The following is an 18,800-nucleotide window of genomic DNA, read 5'->3' as shown; positions in this document are numbered from 1 at the left end:
CCCATCATCACACCCTCACAGCCCACCCCCATCATCACACCCTCACAGCCCACCCCCATCATCATACCCTCACAGTCCACACCCATCAAACCCTCACAGCCCACACCCATCACACCCTCACAGCTCACCTCCATCATCACACCTCACAGCTCACAAACATCACACCCTCACAGCTCACACCCATCATCACACCCTCATAACTCACCTCATCATCACTCCCTCACAGCCCACCTCCATCATTACAACCTCATAGCTCACCCCCCTCGTCACACCCTCATCCCACACCCATCATCACACCCTCACAGCTCACACCCATCATCACACCCTCACAGCCCACCCTCCATCATCACACCCTCACAGCTCACACCCATCATCACACCCTCACAGCCCACCCCCACCATACACGCTCACAGCTCACCCCATCATCACACCCTCAGAGCCCACTCCCATCATCACACCCTGACAGCCCACCCCCATCATCACACCCTCACAGCCGACACCCATCATCACATCATCACACCCTCACAGCTGCCTCAAACTCCTCATTGTTGCTCCCACCCTGAATAAGACAGGTTGCCCTGCCCTGTTCTGGGTCCTGAGTTCATGATCTCCCAGCATAGGGCAATATTCAGCCAGAAAAGAGGAGACCAGAGCAAATGGCTTCTCCTTTAACAGCTAAGGCCCAACAACAGAAGGGTCCAGGGCCATCAAATAAGAATGGTGACTCTGTGGATGGACGCATGGGAGGAAGCACGAAAAGGGAATAGGAAAGGTAAAATACATGTGCATTGATTGTGCAGAAAATGGCTTTAGAATGAAGAAATTGTCAAGATCTTTTTACTTTCTCTAAAGTATCTAACTAAAAAATATTTTTTAAGCCGGGCATGGTGGCTCACACCTGTAATCCCAGCACTTTGGGAGGCTGAGGCAGGTGGATCATTTGAGGCCAGGAGTTCGAGACCAGCCTGGCCAACATGGTGAAACCCCGTCTCTATTAAAAATACAAAAATTAGCTGGGCGTGGTAGCGGGTGCCTGTAGTCCCAACTACTCGGGAGGCTGAGGCAGGAGAATGGTGTGAACCTAGGAGGTGGAGCTTGCAGTGAGCCAAGATAGCACCACTGCACTCCAGCCTGGGTGACAAAGCGAGACTCTATCTCAAAAACAAAAACCAAAACAAAAATTAGCTGGGCATTGTGGTGCACGTCTGTAATCCTAGCTACTCGGGAGGCTGAGGCACGAGAATTGCTTGAACCCCGGAGGCAGAGGTTGCAGTGAGCTGACATCACACCACTGCACTCCAGCCTGGGCAACAGAGTAAGACTGTGTCTCCAAAAACAAATTTTTTTAAACCCAAAACACGGTTTCTCTGATAATCGACAGTGCAAAGGATGCATGCTGAGTGTGACATGGGCAGGGACATCCACTGGCGTGTGAGCACCTTGCTATTCTGCTTCCCATCCTATCCCGTTGCTGTACAGTGCCTGACCCATGGCAGGGACCCAACAAATATGCATTCAGTGAACAAAGGGAGGAAGGCCCCTAACCAGCTCTGTAAATGGGCTCCTATCCACCGTGGGGTGATGCAACATGCCCTCCCACGGCCCCTGGGGAAGATGCTGCCAGACTCTGCCCTCCAGTCACTCCTTTGCTGGATACAGCTGCCTGCCGTTCCCTGCCAGGAAGACCGTACCTTCGACACACTTTGTGGGGCAAGCCCGGCATCTCCTCTGGGTAGAACCCCTCACCACAGGCTGGCACACACTTCCAGTCTTGGAAGTGGAAGTTTTTCGCACAGTGAATGCACTCTTCTCTGCCTGGCCCTGAGAGATACAGGAAAAGAAGCAGGTATCAGGGATGGCTGGCAGAAGACCATGCCCCAGGCCTGCTTCAGGGCCTTGTGAGATCAGGGGTACCATTCAGAAGCCCCCAGGCCACCACCACAGCTGGCATTTCCCAGGTTCTGTGAGCTGGGCCATCCTCACCCACTCCCAGGAGGTGGGCATCGCCATCCCCATTTCACAGACGGGGACATCAAGGCATGAGGTGATCTCAGAGGGAGCACACCTGCCCACTGGCCATGTGACGATGATGGGCCCTGTTTCCAACAGGCCTAGGCCCACTTTGGCTCCCTGAACACTTGAAATCCAGTGCCAAAGTCTTCATATAAAAAAAAATAAAACAGCCATTTATTTTTTATATGGATACATGTTGAAATGGCAATATTTTAGATACATTAGGTTGAATAGGATATGTTACTAAAATTATTTTTGCCTGTGTCGTTCGACCGTTTAAGATATGGTTACTAGGCAACTTCAAATTGCAGCCATGGTTTGCATTTGTGGCTCTTCCATTGCACAGAACGCTGTAGACGATGATGTGGGAAGATGAAAGAAGAGATCTTCGGGAATAGTGTTGATAGGTGTTTGGTGTGTACAGTCAGGGCATTTTCAACAATATAGAAAAAAATGCCTAAGACTAAGGGTTTATGGCGCAGGGAGGAGAGACTCGAAGAGACAACAGTTCTGAGCAAAGGGCCATGAGTCATGGAGGAAAACCTTCAGGTTGGCTAAGGGTCTGAGGAGGAACTGTTGACCTGGGTCAGACGTTGGACTAGATGACGAGACAGCACCTCCTCTGGGCCAGGTGTCTCCAGGGAGCATCTGATGGGATGTCAGAGAGAGGCAGTGAGGTGGCCACTGACTGACAGCGGACAGGGTTACAGGCAGGGAGGAAATTATCTCAGAGGTGCTATGAAAATCACAATGCCAGAGTAAACCTCCCCACAACTGCTTCAGTTTGACTGTGGTCTTAGATTGAGGCCTTGCAGTCTGCTCTGGACTCAGATGGGGCCTCTCACTGTGTCAAGGGAAAAGCCCTTTGCAGAGGTTCTGGAGCCTGCAGGGCTCAAGCACAAGGCCCTGGGCTCTGGGGCTGGCTCCACACCTCAGAACTACAGCTGTAAGGCTGGGAGGGAATTCTGAGCTCATGCAGGAGAAGCTCCTCCTTTGAGAGTCAGGAAGAGTGAAGCTGAGAAGGCCACAGAGTTTTGAGCAGGAGGCAGACGTAGGGCCCTCAAGGGGCCTCTTGAGGTGGGACCACCGTCTTCATGGCAGGTGTCTCCCTCTTCCTGAGGTGCAGTGGAAGGGCTGACCCCAGGGTCGGGACTCTGTTCGGTTTATGTTGTTCTGGAGCAGAGGCTGCTCTTATGCTTTGGCCAATGCCACCCCTCCCCGTCGCTGATCTCTGGGAGCATCTGGTGGGTGGGTCTCGTGCACAAGGCGGGGCGCTACTCTGAGCGGGGCTTGGGAGCTGTTCAGGGCCTGCTGTTATACCTCTCGTGCCTCACCTGCTGAACTGATCACCCCCGCTGTCCTTCCTCCAGCACCAGGTCCTTAACACTTGTGGAGCCTCCAAAGTGGGAAAGAAAGCTTGTTCTCGTTTGTACTTAGTTTAATGCTCAATGTATTAAGCTTCAACGTTGTTAAAACACATTTATTTGGAGATGGCGGTGATGGTGGCTCACAAATGTAAATTCACTTAATGCCACCGAACTGTATGCCTAAAAATAGTCAAGATGGTAAATTTTATGTGACGTGTATTTTATCACAATAAAAAAGCTGTTAAAGTGGGTTGATTTTCTAAGCGACCTATTTTCTCAACTACTAAAAAATATGAATTTCATAACTCAGTGAAAGTCTTTTAAGGATTCCATTAAGTCGCAAGTCTCTACAGACTTTGAACACTTTAAAAGCACCCACAATCATAGCAATAAGAGCAGAATGGGCTATGCTTATACAGGACCTGCTATGTCATTTGCGGGGACCAGTATAAAGTGAAGACATGGAGCCTTTGTTCAAAAAGCTGGAAAAATGTGCCATGACAGGGACTGAAACAGAAAGCATTTTCCTTTCTTTTGTAATCTCTCTTGGTCTGCTGTAGTGTTTCTCATTTGCTGTTTCAAGTCGTGCCATCTCAGGCACAGGATGCTCATGCATGAGGACCGACTGTCACAGGTGCTTGGGGCACTGCCCTACAACTTGGTATGTGTGTGCCCTGCAGGCTGCCAGCTGCTAATCCACATGCCATGCCCCAAGTGGGTAAGTCGAGTCCCATGGGGCCACTGCATTAACCCAGCTGTGCCAGCAGCCCCGAAGGATTACAATCTCCATGCCAGGACACACGGGGCACCTGGACTCAGGAGGATGAGAGGCTCATCTCAATCGAGTTGCCTGCCAAGTGCACTGGAGCACTGTGAGCCAAGGGTGGGGACAGATTCCACCAGGTCCTACCCCAAGCACTCATGCCTGACTCCAACCCTCCCCATGACTGTGCCCAGGCCTCTGGGTGGGTGGTGGGCAGCAGTGGTCACTGAATGGGAGCAGGGAGGGGAATGCCAGGTGGGCCTGGGTCTCCAGGGCACATGAAGTGGGCAGCTGAGAACAGATGTCTCCAATGAGGTCCACACCTGACATGTAGCAAGAAGCCTCCAGTGACTCAGAGGAGGAAAATGAGGTCTCTATCCCAAGAGGCTGCCAGGAGATAGATGTACACGTTCCCAGGAGCTTAGAAAGAACCCCACGCCAGAAGGCATGGGGCACAGGGGAGATTCCCTAGAGCTGTGGACCTGCTCACCAATGAATTTAATAGCTGAAGTGATGGATGAGAATTCCAAGTGACTCTACAAAGTTTTTTGCCATCAGGCAATCTGGAGACTCAGAGAAAGAAAAGTGAATTATTGAAATCAAAGAGTTATAAAATGGTATGCCTGATTGTTATGGATTCGAGTGACTATGAAATTTAAATAAGCAACATCAGTGATGCTTCCTAATCAATCTGGGCTAAAGAAGTCAAAGAAATAAATAATAAAAATAATAGACAAAAAGGTGACAGGCAGACTGCTAGGGAAATCTGCTGAGCTGCCAGCGGGTGGAATCCATCCAGATGCTGAGCACTGTGGCCTTGAGGATTGCCCCAGGAAGGAACTGAGGAGGACGTATCTCCCCTGGGTGGTCTGAGGTCAGCTTGGGAATCATAGGAGGACACCGGCCTTGGCCATCGCCTTGGTTTATCATGCCTGTCTATTCCAGGACAGTACGGCAGGTAGCTGCATGGGGTACTCGTGGTTGGCCACACGGGGAGGGGTGTGCCCATTCTGCAGCATTTCTGAGGAACGGTAGTATCATGGCAACTGTGATTTAGCAGAGACTTAATTCTGTTTTTTTTTTTTTTTTTTTTTTTAGACAGAGTCTCACTCTGTTGCCCAGGCTGAAGTGTGCAGGGGTGTGATCTCAGCTCACTGCAACCTCCACCTCCCAGTTTCAAGTAATTTTCGTGTCTCCGCCTCCCCAGTAGCTGGAATTACAGGTGCCCACCACCACACCCGACTAATTTTTGTGTTTTTAGTAGAGACAGGGTTTCGCCATGTTGGCCAGGCTGATCTTGAACTCCTGACCTCAGGTGATCCACCCGCCTTGGCCTCTCAAAGTGCTGGCATTACAGGCATGAACCAATGTGCCTGGCCAGTAGAGACTTAATTCTTAAAGTATTACTGCAGAAAAAGCTCATATGATGTGAGTTTCTTAGAAAGGACCAAAGTACCAAGGGCAGGAAGGGGAGAGGAGAAAACTTAACCCAAAACATATCTGAGCCCACAGACTGATGGTGCACTTCAACTTACTGGTGCAAATAGCTCTGCAAAACAAAACCCAATAAAATGAATGAATTCTCTGCCATTCTGCATAGAAACTGTGCCTGGGAGACATACGTGCCATCATCTTTGTGGGAAATTATAATACATGTAAAATTGTTTATAGGATTCTTTTCTTCTTTGAACCAACTATTCAAAATAAGTGAAGATAGGTACAAAGAACTAAGGCTATGTTTGAAAACATCCCCGTCCCCACCTGGATCCATTCCCACCTCTCCCAAAGCCCTCTCAATGTTTTTGGTGTTGTGTTTCTGTCCGCACCTTTCCACAGCAAGAGTTGAGCTCCGAGACAAGATGGCCTGAGTGGTTGAGCATCCCTTATCCCTTTCCCCTTCTGAAATAGCCACTGCCTGGCTGGATTTGTAATGAGAAATTCAGGCTGTTTGTTCAAAGTGGGTCTTTGCATTGTTTTGGGACTTTGTTTGAAATTTAAAACCATGGTTTTAAAAAAGATTTCCAACAAAATGTTTTCCTTTTATGGAGAACAGGGTCTCACTATGCTGCCCAGGCTAGTCTTGAGCTCCTGGGCTCAAGCTATCCTCCCACTTCTGCCTCTCTGAGTGCTGGGATTATAGGCATGAGCCACTGCAATATACACAAAATTTACCATCTCAGCTATTTTTAAGTACACAGTTCAGCAGCATTAAGTACATTCACACTATTATGTAACCATCGCCAGCATCTATCCTTAGAACAATTGTCATCTTCTCAAGTTGAGACTCTGTAACCATTAAACATTAAATCTCCACTCTCCCTGCCCCCAGTCCCTGGTGCGGCCTTTGTACCTTGTTTTGCCTTTGCATTTTAATGCTGCAATAAATGCAGAAGCCCATGAAGTCCTAGGGCTTTCTCGCTCTCAAGGCAGTAGTCTACCCGCTTGGGTAACGCTGGCCCGAGGCCTCCACAGGCAGTGAACTCACCCACGCAGGTTCCGCAGGTGTGATGGCATTCCCCACATCTGATCAGCTCTGAGTCAAAGTAGGTGCCTGGCTCGCAGTCAGGAATGCAGCTGCCCCGTGCAAGGCTGTTGAAAAGAAAGAGGCAGATTTCCACATCCATTCCAAAAGTCTAATTAAATTATGATTTGCCCTCTAACACCTTTCCCAAGAGGAAATGTAAGTGGCCGAGGCACAGCGCTTTGTGTCACCAAAAGTTCTCAGCTAAGGAAAGTTGGGAAAGCCATCCTGCAGTCCGCTGGGGGCCCAGCAGGAACGGCCACGAGGGCCTAGGAAGCAGAGCTCCCGTTACTATGCAGCAGCTGCTGGGCTCCGTCAGACCCAGTGATAGCTTTTCCTTACTGCCATTTCTCCAACTCGAATCCAAACCCCATGAAGAGAAGTGGAGCTGTGTGGGTCACCACTGGTGGCACGCTAGCTCAGTCTCAGTGTCGAGTCCCTCTTGAAGTGTCGGCATTTATGACATGTGATGGGGCTGCTGGCTGCAAGGCTGGCCCTGAACCCCAACCTGCTCCTGTCTCTCTTGCTTCAAACCTTCTGTAGCTTCGCAATGAACTTGAAATAAGATGCCCTCTAGAGCCCTAGCAGGCCTGTCAAATGCAGCCCCTGCCTTCCTCTTTCACCCCATTTGTGCCTGCCCTCACCTCGATCCAGCCAGCCAAGTGCTGGACAGAGACACAGATGCTGAGCTACACCACCCATGCAGATGGCTTCTGCCACTTCCCAGTGTTCGAACCTGAGCAAGCCCGCCAGCCTCTCTGCATCTCCATTTTCCTTCCTGTTAATTGGTTTCTACATCATAAAGTTGCTTGGAGGACTCAATGAGCTAATACCCATAAACATTTCAGTGTCTGGCACACAGCAGTGTGAATAAATGTCACCTACAATTATCTCTTTAGTTCCTGAGATTATACTGTGTGTGCTGTACACGTTTTAAATGGGTTTGCCACTAAACATACTGAGCAAGTGCTATGGGGTGCATCTGTCAGATCCGGAGACTCCTGCTATGACACTGGGATTTATAATAAGAAATATATGGTTTGGTCTTTGTCCTGGCACACAGCTTCTAAGACCCTTGGAATTACCAAAGTGCCAAATGTCTTTAATAACTGATGACTGAGGGGTTCCTGGGTAGTCTCTAGACAGGAGCTGGCTGCTAGGGAACCAGCCATGTGATCAGAACATTGGAATTTTTAGCCCTACTACTCTGACCTCCCTCCTGGGAGGTGAGAGGGGCTGAAGGCTGAATTGATTACCAGTGGCCAATGATTTAATCAATCATGCCTATGTAACAAAACCTCCATAAAAAACCCAAAAGGTCAGGGTTTAGAGAGCTTCTGGGTTGGTGAACAAGAACACATCCCACATCCTGGGAGGGTAGCACAGCCCAGCCCCATAGGGATGGAAGGTCCAGCGCTCAACCCTTCCAAACCTCACCCTCCGCATCTCTATCTGGCTGTGCATCATATCCTTGTAATAAATGGGTACACGGAAGTAATGTCTTTCACTCTGAGCTGCTTTAGCCAATTAATCGAACCCAAGGAGGGGTCATGGGAAATCCGATTGATAGCTGGTCATTCAGAAGCACAGGTCACCACGTGGGACTTGTGATTGGCATCAAAGTGGGGCAGTCTTGGGCTGAGCCCTCAATTTGTAGGATGTGACACTATCTAGCAGTGTCAGAATTGAGCTATTTATTTATTTATTTTTGAGACAGGATCTCACTCTATCACCCAGGCGGGAGTGCTACAGTGGCATGATCTCAGCTCACTGCAAACTCTGCTTCCCAAGTTCAAGCGATTCTCCTGCCTCAGCCTCCCAAGTAGCTGAGATTCAGGCATGCACCACCATGCCTGGCTAATTTTAGTATTCTTAGTAGAGACAGGGTTTTGCCATGTTGGCCAGGCTGGTCTCGAACTCCTAGCCTCAAGTGGTCTGCATGCCTCAGCCTACCAAAGTGCTGGGATTACAGGTGTGAACCAGCACATTCAGGCTGAGCTATATATTTATTATATATATCTTATGGGACACCCAGTTGGTGTTCACTGGAGAACTGCTTGGTGTGTGGGGAAAAACCCACACATTTTGGCTACCAGAGGTGAAGTGTGTTACATTTTGTGTGTGAGAGTAGGCGAAAACACTGGCTTTTCCTGTCTCTTACACCGGCACTTAGCAGGAAGATGTCTGTATGTTTGCAAGCTCCTCTGCATGGATGGTGGACACCCACCCAGGGCCTTCCTCTTCATGGTGCCATGCCCACTGCAAATGGCAGTTAAATCATGTCTTTAATAACTGACATTCCCCTGCAAACCCTTCCTGTGTTGATCCCCATGAAGAGATGGATGGCCGGAGGCGGCGGCTCCGCCACTCTCTTGCTGCTCTAACATGACTGCAGTGATTTGAAGTCACAGCTTAAGAGGATATTGGGCAATAAACGGAAGCTTTCTGTGGCTGATGGCTGGCGATGTGTCTGGAGTTTGCATGCCTCTCTGAAAGCATGTCATTGATGGAACCACTGCTTCTATGTGGCGGGGCTACTGCCAGGAAGCATATTCTCTTTAGCACACTATTCCTGAATTGAGTATCTGATTTCCCTCTCCTACAAGATGGGACAGGATGCATAAATGCATTCCCTGGGATCCCTCAGCGCTTCTCTGCTGGGAAACAGGCAGGTTCCAGGGTGCTGGGAACATAGAGCCTCCTCTTCCTGATACCCCCAGCTACCAGCCTGGGTTGAGGATCCACTCCTGGGTTGCCTGACCTACAGAGCCTGGGACATCAAAGCTGGCCTCTCCCAGGCTGCCGGCTGAATGTCTCCTCCTTCCTTTTCCAACTTTTATCTCTTTGGGGGATCCCTTTCCTGGGCCAGTTCATCCTTTCACTCCTAATCCTGCCTTGTCCAGCCAACAGGTTTAAATGACAGCAGATGTGATGCGTGACTTTGGGGGCCTTGCTTTGCCTTCCCTCTCCTGGCCTCCTAGCTGCTTGCAGTCCTTTTCTCCCCAATACTTTCATCTGAAAGAAAGGGGCAGGCTGAAGGAAATGAAGACAGTAGCATAGTGCCTCCTGGGGAAACTTCATCTCCCCTGTTTGTAAAATGCGAGTAAGAATTATGTCTACTTCATAGGTTGCTGCAAAGATTAAATGAGGCAATATTGGTGCAAGCACCTGGAATAAGAGAAGATACGCTCAGTAAGTTTTCTTTCTTTGTTCTTTACTCCAAAAAAGGAACTTCTTCTATGCAGAATTCCAGTCCTCACAGCATTTGAGAAGGGAGATGGGGCTGGGGGGTATGTTGCATCCCTCCACCACCTCACCCTGCAAAAGCAACTCCCTGCCCGGACCACAGCATCTTCATCACTGCCAGACTGCTGAAATGCAGAGTAGTGGGCTCTACCCAGACCCGCTGCATCAGAACCTGCATTTGAACATGACGGGATCCTTCCAGTGTGGACCATGGTGCTAATCTCCCTAATATGGGAGTATTCCCCCAAAATTTTGAACAGAATGTTCTAAGATTTTAGACAGCAATTTGGAGGAATAGGTAGTGTATATTTGGTTGCATTAAAAGGAATTTGGTTGCATAAAATGGGCTAAAGAAACATTTCAAAATATTCCAAGAACAATCATTAACCCAGAAGAATGATTTTAAAGAAAATGCATGCTGAGCTTTATGGGGCTGAGCCTGATGGAACAGGGAGAACCAGGAATGTAAAGAGCACCCTCAGGAAGCAATGAAGATGTCAGGAGCTGGGAAAAAAACAGAAGGATGCAGATGAGAGAGGGTGGGTGAGCCACTACAGCCCACCCCTGGCCCAGACAGGGAGGGGAACTGGAGCAGGTGGAGGTGCTGAAGCGAAAGGAGGTGGATCTGGGCACAGCCCTGTGCTGCATGTGATGCAATCAAGTGCTGCTTTGCCCAATTCGCCCATGTTGTATGAAATATAGGGATTCCACCCATCCTCTCGCTTTCATCCTACACAGCCATCTCTAAGTGGACACATGATTTCCAGAACTTGGAATCTTTACCCTCAATGGCTTTGGGCCTCTGACAGTTCAGCTTTTAGGAGAAATGCAAAAATGTGGTAAATCCATAACAAACTCAAAACACCACCACCACCCTGGCATTCTTCAGGTTTTGAGGGGGGTTTTTACCTGAATCCTTCTTTACAGACAGTACATTTCTCGGGTTCATCCACGCACTTTTTACAGCTTGGGTGGCATTTAAGGCAATTTTTCTGACCTGGAGAAAAATAGCAAGATAAGAAAAGAGAAGGGACGGCACTGACAGGAATCAAATCTGGGCAAGCAGGCCTCCGGCATTTCAAAGCAGAGGTGTAGGTGGTCTGTTCCCCGAGTCCACCTCCAGAATGTGTAGAAATAAGGCAGCCAGAGGCTACTTGTACCTGGTGTGGGGTCACAGATTTCTCACCTCCCCTTTCTGAGGTAGATTAAAGTCCTCAGACAACCACCAGGCCTCTGAGGTGGTTCCTCTTATTTCAACAGGGATGGAGGCCAATTCCTGGTGGGCTAAGTAGAGTTTAACGAGGTGGAAATCTTCATAAACGTGGCCAGGTGTGGGCAGGTGGGCGGGGGAGCCTGAGGTTGCTGCTTGCTCTCCACAGTGCTTTCCCAGGGAAACCTATATATGAAGATCTGGTGGCTCTAGATGGTGAGACAGGAACCTGTGGTGAGTCATCGTGCCTCCTGGGGAAGTTCTGGGTCACCCCAACTCCCATCTGCAATGTCATAAGTTATTATCTGGGTTGGCGCCTCATTAAACACCACGATGCACCACTCCTAAGTGACTGGGGTGCTCTGGGCCTGGGAGCTAACGGCTGCTTGCTACACCTGTGCATGTCCCCGCCACAGGGCCCCCTCACAGGTGGCATCATATGCCATAAAGCAGGGGCTGAGTGAGGATGTCGGGGTGAAGGAGGGCGGCCAATTGTCCCCTTGGGAAGGGGGTGGGGATGAAGGTGCCTGCATCCTTTGCAAAGGTCTGGTTGGCAGCCCAGAACAGGTGTTTGCAAAGGCTGTGAAATGTGTCTTGCATGACTTTTTGTTTCCCCTCTAAAGGGAGTCTGGGAAGGGTGAGGTGGCTCATACCTGTAACCCCAGCACTTTGGGAGGCCAAGGCAGATGGATCATTTGAGGTCAGGAGTACGAGACCAGCCTGTCCACCATGAAGAAACCCTGTCTCTACTAAAAACACAAAAAAAGTAGCTGGGTGTGATGGCGCATGCCTGTAATCCCAGCTACTTGGGAGGCTATGGTAGGAGAATTGCTGGAACCCAGGAGGTTGCAGTGAGCTGAGATCACACCACTGCACTCTAGCCTGGGTGACAGAGTGAGACTCCATCTCCGGAAAAAAAAAAAAAAAAAAAAAAAACGGGGGGAGTCTGGTTATTTGATGGTTTTATACGTCTTTGAAGATTTCCTGGGTCTTGTCCACAGGGGTAACAGCAATGCCATGACAGCTTGGATCAATGACCCGCCCTGAGCAGCAAGGGCCCCGAGAGGAGGGCTGTGGGGAGGCCTGCTACCTGGAAGACCACTAATGCCAAACGATAGCTTCTTGAATACCGTTTTAATACTTTGACAACTATCCCCCGTCAATTTAACCCCAGCCCTGCTTTTGCATCTCCCAGGGCAAGGTGAATTAATAAAACACTGGCATGGGGTCTTGGGCCTAGAACTCCTGTCCATTCCCCCACCCTCCTGGGACAGCAGGGCAGCAAGACACCTGGCCGTGCTGCTCTGGGAGTTACAGTCCCACCTCCATCATGACTAGCTGTGGCCTTTGCCCTTGCGCAGCTTTGATTCCCCACCTGTGGAAGGAGGAAAACACTGCCTGTCTAGTGTTTAGGGGTGTGGATGCTACCTGTAAAATGCCCCGCAAAGACGAACCCATCCCTTCTGAGCCCACCTGACATTGGTCAGCAGCTCCTTTTCATTTTTGGAGGTCTGCAAACCTTCTGCCCACACTTAAATCCCAATTTCATCTCAGCAGCTCTGCCTAGGAGGGCTCGCCGCCCCCAGCTCTGACCGCCAATTCCATATGCCCTGACCCATGCCCAGTGCACACATCCTCTGTTACAGAGAAGCTGATGGCATAGTCTTTCCTGGAGAAGAAATTCCAGGACAGACAGCAGGACCACCTCTCCTGGTACCTGAAATCAGACTGAGCCCAAGAGTGGCTGGCCCTAGCTACCTCTTGCTCAATAGCAGATGTTGACTCTGGTACAGATGCGTGAAATTCCCTGGACAGCGAGTAAGGCCAGGATTTCTTTCAGCATCACTTGGAACTTCTCCTGGCCAGGTCTGTGGGGGAAGTGCTATTAACTAACAGGCCTGGGTGCTTTGATTTCATCATCTCTGCCTCCTTCCCCTGTTGCAAGTCCTTACTCAGAACAACAAAATACACAGGAAGCAGAAGGTTGGGAAATTCTCCCAGGAGAGAGGGCACAGGCCCAGAAAGTTGGGGCTGGCTCATCAGTTCTTGTGCCCACGAACATGCCACTTACTTTCATCAGCATAAAATCCTGCAGGACAGAGGGTCACACAGGTGTTCATCTCTTGGTGGTGATAGAACCCACGGCGGCAAGACAGGCACTGTGTCGCACCCCTACCGGAGCAGGTCTCACACCCCTTGTGGCACCGGCGACAGCGTCTTGCTGCTGTGTCCCCAAAGTACCCCAAGGGGCACACGCTCACACACTTCCTGTAGGAGCAAAGGCAGGAGGGTGAGGGCCTGGCCAACCCAGCCCCAGCCCCAACCCCATGCCTGCCCCTTTGTTTCCTTTGAGGAAACAAAGGCTTCAGGAGTGAATGTCAAACATGATGCCCTTTGTCTTGGTGAGTGCAGTTCTGAGGTTCCTACATACACAGGTGGAGAAGTTGGAGGCCTTGCACAGAACCTGGGAATCCTTTCTTTTAAAAGCTGGCCCCACTGAAAAGTCCTGAGGGTGTGCATGGTTTCCCAAGGGCATCGTGAGGTTGGTATTTGACTTCTGGAGCTGTCGGCTCTGGCAAAACCCTCTCTCGGGTGCCCTCAGGGAGTGAGTCTCGTGGGCAGTGAGTAAGGCCAGCAGGGTGACAGCCTTTGCACTTTGGCCAGTGAGTGCGCTGTGGCTGGGAGCTCTAGGATGCCACGAGAGCCACATGGGCACCTGGCTCCACTGTGCACGGCTGCACCCGTGCCTGAGCCCTCATGGGTGTGCACCAGTGGTTGGTGGGTGCATCTGTCACCCAGGCCTTTGGGGAGCCTAGCAGTGTCCTGTCATCAGGGCCTCCCAGGCCTGGCACGTGCAGTGCATGATGGGTGCTCAGGGAAGTTTGTGAAATGAGAATGGACAACAGAGCAGCTGCAGGACTGTCAGGGAAGAGAATTTGAGAAAGTGGTGATGCCAGGAGCTAGAGGAGCTCAGTGGACAGAGCTCAGGGCCTGACTGCAGGCCACACAGGAGGGCTCACTCACCAGAGAAGGGTCAGCCCGAACCGGGCAATTGGCCATATACCTAGAGGCCCAGGTCAGAGCTCCTGATATCCTCTCTTGGGGTAAACTCAGCGAAACTTTCACTCAGTGAAAGCCCCACACCCAACCAGAGTCCAGAGACACTGAGAAAAAGACCATCAACAGGCTGCGAGGGCAGCACCAGGGCCTTGAATTGCATCCGTCTCCGGGCCCTCTGGGACAGCCTTGGCATGCCCAACATGACCTCTTTCTCTTTAACAACATGGATAGAAAAGCGTTTACAAGCACGGACGCCAATGTGCCACAGCTTTTAATTTCTCCATAATGGATGTATATGACTTGTATGATAGGAATGCCAAGTTACTAAAAATTTTAAAACTCCAAAGCAGTTAACTTCAGTGTCATGATTGTTTGGGGGTGCTACATTAATTCCTAACTGGGGCATCAGAACATGGAAGGACTAAGGATACAACTGGAAAGAACCACTGTGTGGTGAGCCACAGGGCTCTGGGACATGCGTTACCTGCTGGTCTTAACGCTCCCCAGGCTGAAATGGATGCAGTTCAAGCACTGGTCTGCATTGGGGCCATCACAGCCTTTGTCACCACACTCCGGATGGCACACACCTTAAAGAAACAAGCATTGCCTTTCATCCAGAGAGATGCCTTCTCCATCTACTGTAGTCCCACGGGTCCCCATGTCAGGATATTGCAGCTTAGGAGAAGCTCCCAGACCCCGCTGGGGCTGGACAGCCAGACGACAAGGCAGGAGCAGCCGTCCCCATGGGTAACAGGTACAGCTGAGCCTCACTGGGCTCCAGTGTCAGAGTCTGAGCACTCTAGACAGGGACGGCATGAGAAGCAGCGAAACATCCAGGGCTGGATGTGCTGCCCGGAGCAGGGAGGAGATGGGACTTACGAGAGCCTGGAGGCGTAACCGGGAGGGAAAGGCTGGAACAGCTCTGTTTCATTTACTCACTTGTACCAGTCATGATGCTGGGACCAGCCAGCACCTTTGACTTCCACGTGGAGGACAGAGCAACACAAGAGGGGGTACTGAGTGTCAGGAGAACTGCTGGCAAGCTGATAAGCCAGGAGGAATTAGGGAGGAGCCCCCCACCCCCACCCCCACCCACTCCACTGCGGCGGGAATGGGGATGGATCTCCGTGTACTCAGGACCGCCTGGTGGGGCTGTTGCTGGGCAGGTCTGGGGTGGGGCAGGGACAGAGCCTGACAGTGTGTCCTAGGGTTAGGGGACTGCTGTTTTCTGTGCTGAAGGCTGAGCCCCTTTCAGAACGTCCCCTTTAGGCTTTCCTCGGAGCCCTCGGTGGGAGGGCAGCCGTGTCTTCCCTCAAGTTCCCAGGGGTACCCAGTTTCTCACTCTGGAGGCCGGTTTGTTGTTGGAAAAACAACTGAGAACTGCAGGGAAGCTGAGTAGACACCAGCAAACCTCACCCTCTAGGTCCTTCCCAGGTATCCCAGAGATGAACCCAGTGTTAAAGGTCTACCCCTCAGGCGGGCCGGGGCACGCTGCAGGGGTCCTCCCCAAGCTGGTCTGCAGGAGTGATGCCTGAAGCCAGAACTGGGGTGGACTCCCGCCTACTGCCCACCTGTCCCTCCTATGCTGAGGAAATGGCTCAGGGGACCCCAACAGCTGAGACACAGGGACCAAGTGGGGCATGTGAAGGCTTTTGAGTTATTAGAAAAGAAACCTCCTCCTCCGAGGTATGAGTTATCAGAGGGGATGGGGAGCGAGCTCAGGAGTAAAGCCTAGTTAGTTGCTGGCCACCTTCATTTGGTGGGGACTTGAGGAAAAGACAAAAGTCCTCATTCTCTGCTGCCCACAGTAGAGTTTTGCTGGGGCACACAAAGCCCTCTTCATTTGTCTTGAAGTCTCCAGACCTTCCCAGTGTCAGACCCAGTGATGTTGGCTTCCCTCCCTGAAGGCTCTCTGGTGTTGATATTTCCCTAGTTTTCACCGGGTGGGGGGCCTCGCCTGTCCTGGTTCCCACTGTGAACCCCTTTCAGAGCTGTGTGTATCCACGAGGACACTCTAGATGCCGTTCCTGGGTGGTGCTGACCCCCTGGGTTCCAGATGCCGCCCACCATTTCTAAAACTCATTGCTAAGCTCCTCCCCCCAGCTCCAGAGGGTTTACTATAGTTTGGATCAATTCCTATCTAATTGGATTCTTTGCCCACCCCATCCTGGGTCATCTATGGGGACAGCCTCCGAAATCCTCACTTCTTGCACCATTGCTTTAAATTATCCATTGAGCCCAAAACTCCAGCTCAGCCACTGGGCTCTTGCCTTCCCACCCTCTCAGCTGGCCCAGTGAGGGCGGGGCTGTTGCAGTGACTTAAGGACTTCTCTCCTGCCTTTTCCTGCAGTGCTTTCTCCCTGAGGGGGCAGCAGGTCTGTTTTGCTTGATAAAGTGAACAATTTCCTTCATCTTAAGAAGATGAGGGCATGGGTGGGACAGGGAGGCAGCAGACCAATCTTCTCGCTTTCCAGACACAGGGAATGGGAGATGGGAGGGCAGGGCTTGGTTTAGGGTGTTCACTGCTAGATTCCCAGCATTAGACACAGAGTAAGGTGCTCAATCACTATTTGCTGAGTGGATGAGAGGAGGGTGGCTAGGAACAGGGAAAGTATAGATGTCCTCATCATCTCCAGAATGTTCTAGGATGTCCTCGGAGGAGGACAGCCTTGGGGAGGGCCCTAGAGCAGTGCTCTCAGTTGCTGGTCAGGGTTATGGACTTCACACCCCACCCTACTCCTGGGTCTGTCTGCAGTGGAAAGCTTATTCAATAATTTTGCAAGGAGCCCCAAGCAAAGCTGGGGTCTATTCAACAGAGCTGCAGAGCCCCCACACTGCATCAAGGTCACCCACAGGTCAGGCGAAGATAATGCCCATTCAAGTGTCCAGATGCCTAGATAAATATCTGTAAAACTTCCCAGTATGGCTCTCGAATTGTGTTTAAAAGCCAAATATCCAGATTTGTCTCTCCCATGAAGTGTCCTTAAATTAAATCCACCTGACTGTCCACGTTGTCCCAATCACTCCACTGCCTAAGCATGTTCTGGTACAGCTGTAGTTCATTCTCTGGGCGAGCATGTTGTTTGTGTTGTAATTTGTACTTATGTCTGCTTTTCCTCTCGCCTCAATTAGCGTGAAAGTTCCTCCAAGCCCCACTGCCTTCTTGTGTCACTTCCCATAACTCCTAGCAGGGGTTTCTTCATACACGGGGGGCTCCGTTCATGTGCTGAACAGCCTGGCTAGCGGCTGATGCCCCTCTAGATGGGCTTAGACTGACACGGGTTTATTTGAAAACTCCACTTTCAATCCTTTCTGGAGCAAATCCGGGATTTTAAAAAAATACACAAACAAATAAATGTTAGAAAGCAACTTGGGAGTTCTCCACGGGCTTTGCCATTGCGTGCTTGGACCAACTGCCGAAGGACAGGAGGGTTTGGCATCACCATCTTTCCCACCATTCACGCCGTTTAAGAATAGCACACTGGAACCTCACTGGAGCAGTATCAGACCCGAGAGGAATGCAAGAGATGAGTTTGTTAATTGCAGACAAGAGGTGCCCACGAGAGTAAGAGCATACTGAGTACAAGTCTGGTTTCCTTCCTGACTGCTGTGTGCCCTGAGCAAGTAACCTAAGGCTTCTGGGCCTCTGCTTGAGCCTGTCGAGTAAGCACGGATGTGCTGAGCCTATGAGCACACATGGTCCTACTCCAGACATCACCCTCATCCTGTGAACTGGCTCCTGTACCTGTGGAGCCGTCCTGGAATCCCGTCTTCCAGACAACACCACGTGGGCTCTTGGCTTCCCTTGCAGTCCTGTGTGGGTGACCACAGTGTCCTGAGCTGATCTCAGCCCACTCAGTTCCCTTTGCTCAACAATGGCTTCTTTCCGAGGCCCAGTCTTCCCTATGTTCCCGTGCCAGTACTGTCCTGGCCTCCAAGCCACTCTCTTATAGGAACCCAAGCCCTTCCCTGCCTCCTGCCCCCATCCTCGCTGGTTTCAGTATCTGCCAGATCTCTAAGCCCACGCTGCCTATAGGCATCTAAGAGTGGTTGCTACAGTTGCAGACGCCCAGGCATCCCACACCTGCTGAATCCCAGTCTCTGGGCGGGGCCAGCCCAGGGTCTGCTCTCAACCCAGCACCCTGCGGAGTCCCTGGGGTGGCCTCCACCCGCACTTTGGCCACCAGACGGCTCTGGCCTAGCAGGCTAGCTGTCATCACAAAATTGTCCACCTTCAGAACCACAGCACTGATGTCTTCCTTGTGCCCCACGCTGCCCACTGCAGCTGCTGCCCTTTCTCCCAGCCAGATGCTCTGGTCCCCTAACCTTCCTCTCTAGGGGGCCATCTTGCTTGCTGCTGTCCTGGGACCCTGGCCATTTGCAAGTACTCCCTAGGCTTCCCTCGTCCCACTCGCTCACCTCCTCTATTTCTTGGCAACTGCTCTCTTGCCCAAAGGGTCCAGATGCAGCCTCCACTGGCCTGGGCCCATCACTCCCAACGCACCATGCCCAAGGCCAGCTCCGGACACCTCATCTCATATTCACCTGACCTTGCATTGGACTCTAATGTGGCTCCTCCTCCTCCTTTGGCTTCCACACTTTGGCACTGTCCAGTTCTCA

At 51.1% G+C, this 18,800-nt stretch overlaps 1 protein-coding gene across 1 annotated transcript in view; it reads right to left on the bottom strand.

The window, feature by feature from the left end:
• PCSK6 (proprotein convertase subtilisin/kexin type 6) overlaps window positions 1–18,800 on the bottom strand; it is a 193,525-nt gene that overhangs the window by 8,663 nt on the left and 166,062 nt on the right. The window contains exons 18-22 of the mRNA XM_023193592.3: window positions 14,665–14,767; window positions 13,192–13,388; window positions 10,820–10,907; window positions 6,629–6,732; window positions 1,692–1,821 (exon numbers count right to left, since the gene is read on the bottom strand). Coding sequence (XP_023049360.3) covers window positions 1,692–1,821; window positions 6,629–6,732; window positions 10,820–10,907; window positions 13,192–13,388; window positions 14,665–14,767 — 622 coding nt within the window. The remainder of the gene's footprint in view (window positions 1–1,691; window positions 1,822–6,628; window positions 6,733–10,819; window positions 10,908–13,191; window positions 13,389–14,664; window positions 14,768–18,800) is intronic.

This window comes from Piliocolobus tephrosceles, chromosome 6 (genome assembly GCF_002776525.5).
Source record: "Piliocolobus tephrosceles isolate RC106 chromosome 6, ASM277652v3, whole genome shotgun sequence".
In the NCBI taxonomy this organism is placed as follows: domain Eukaryota; kingdom Metazoa; phylum Chordata; class Mammalia; order Primates; family Cercopithecidae; genus Piliocolobus; species Piliocolobus tephrosceles.
Note: the sequence above shows the minus strand (reverse complement) of the source record. Positions and strands in the feature narration are given on the sequence as shown.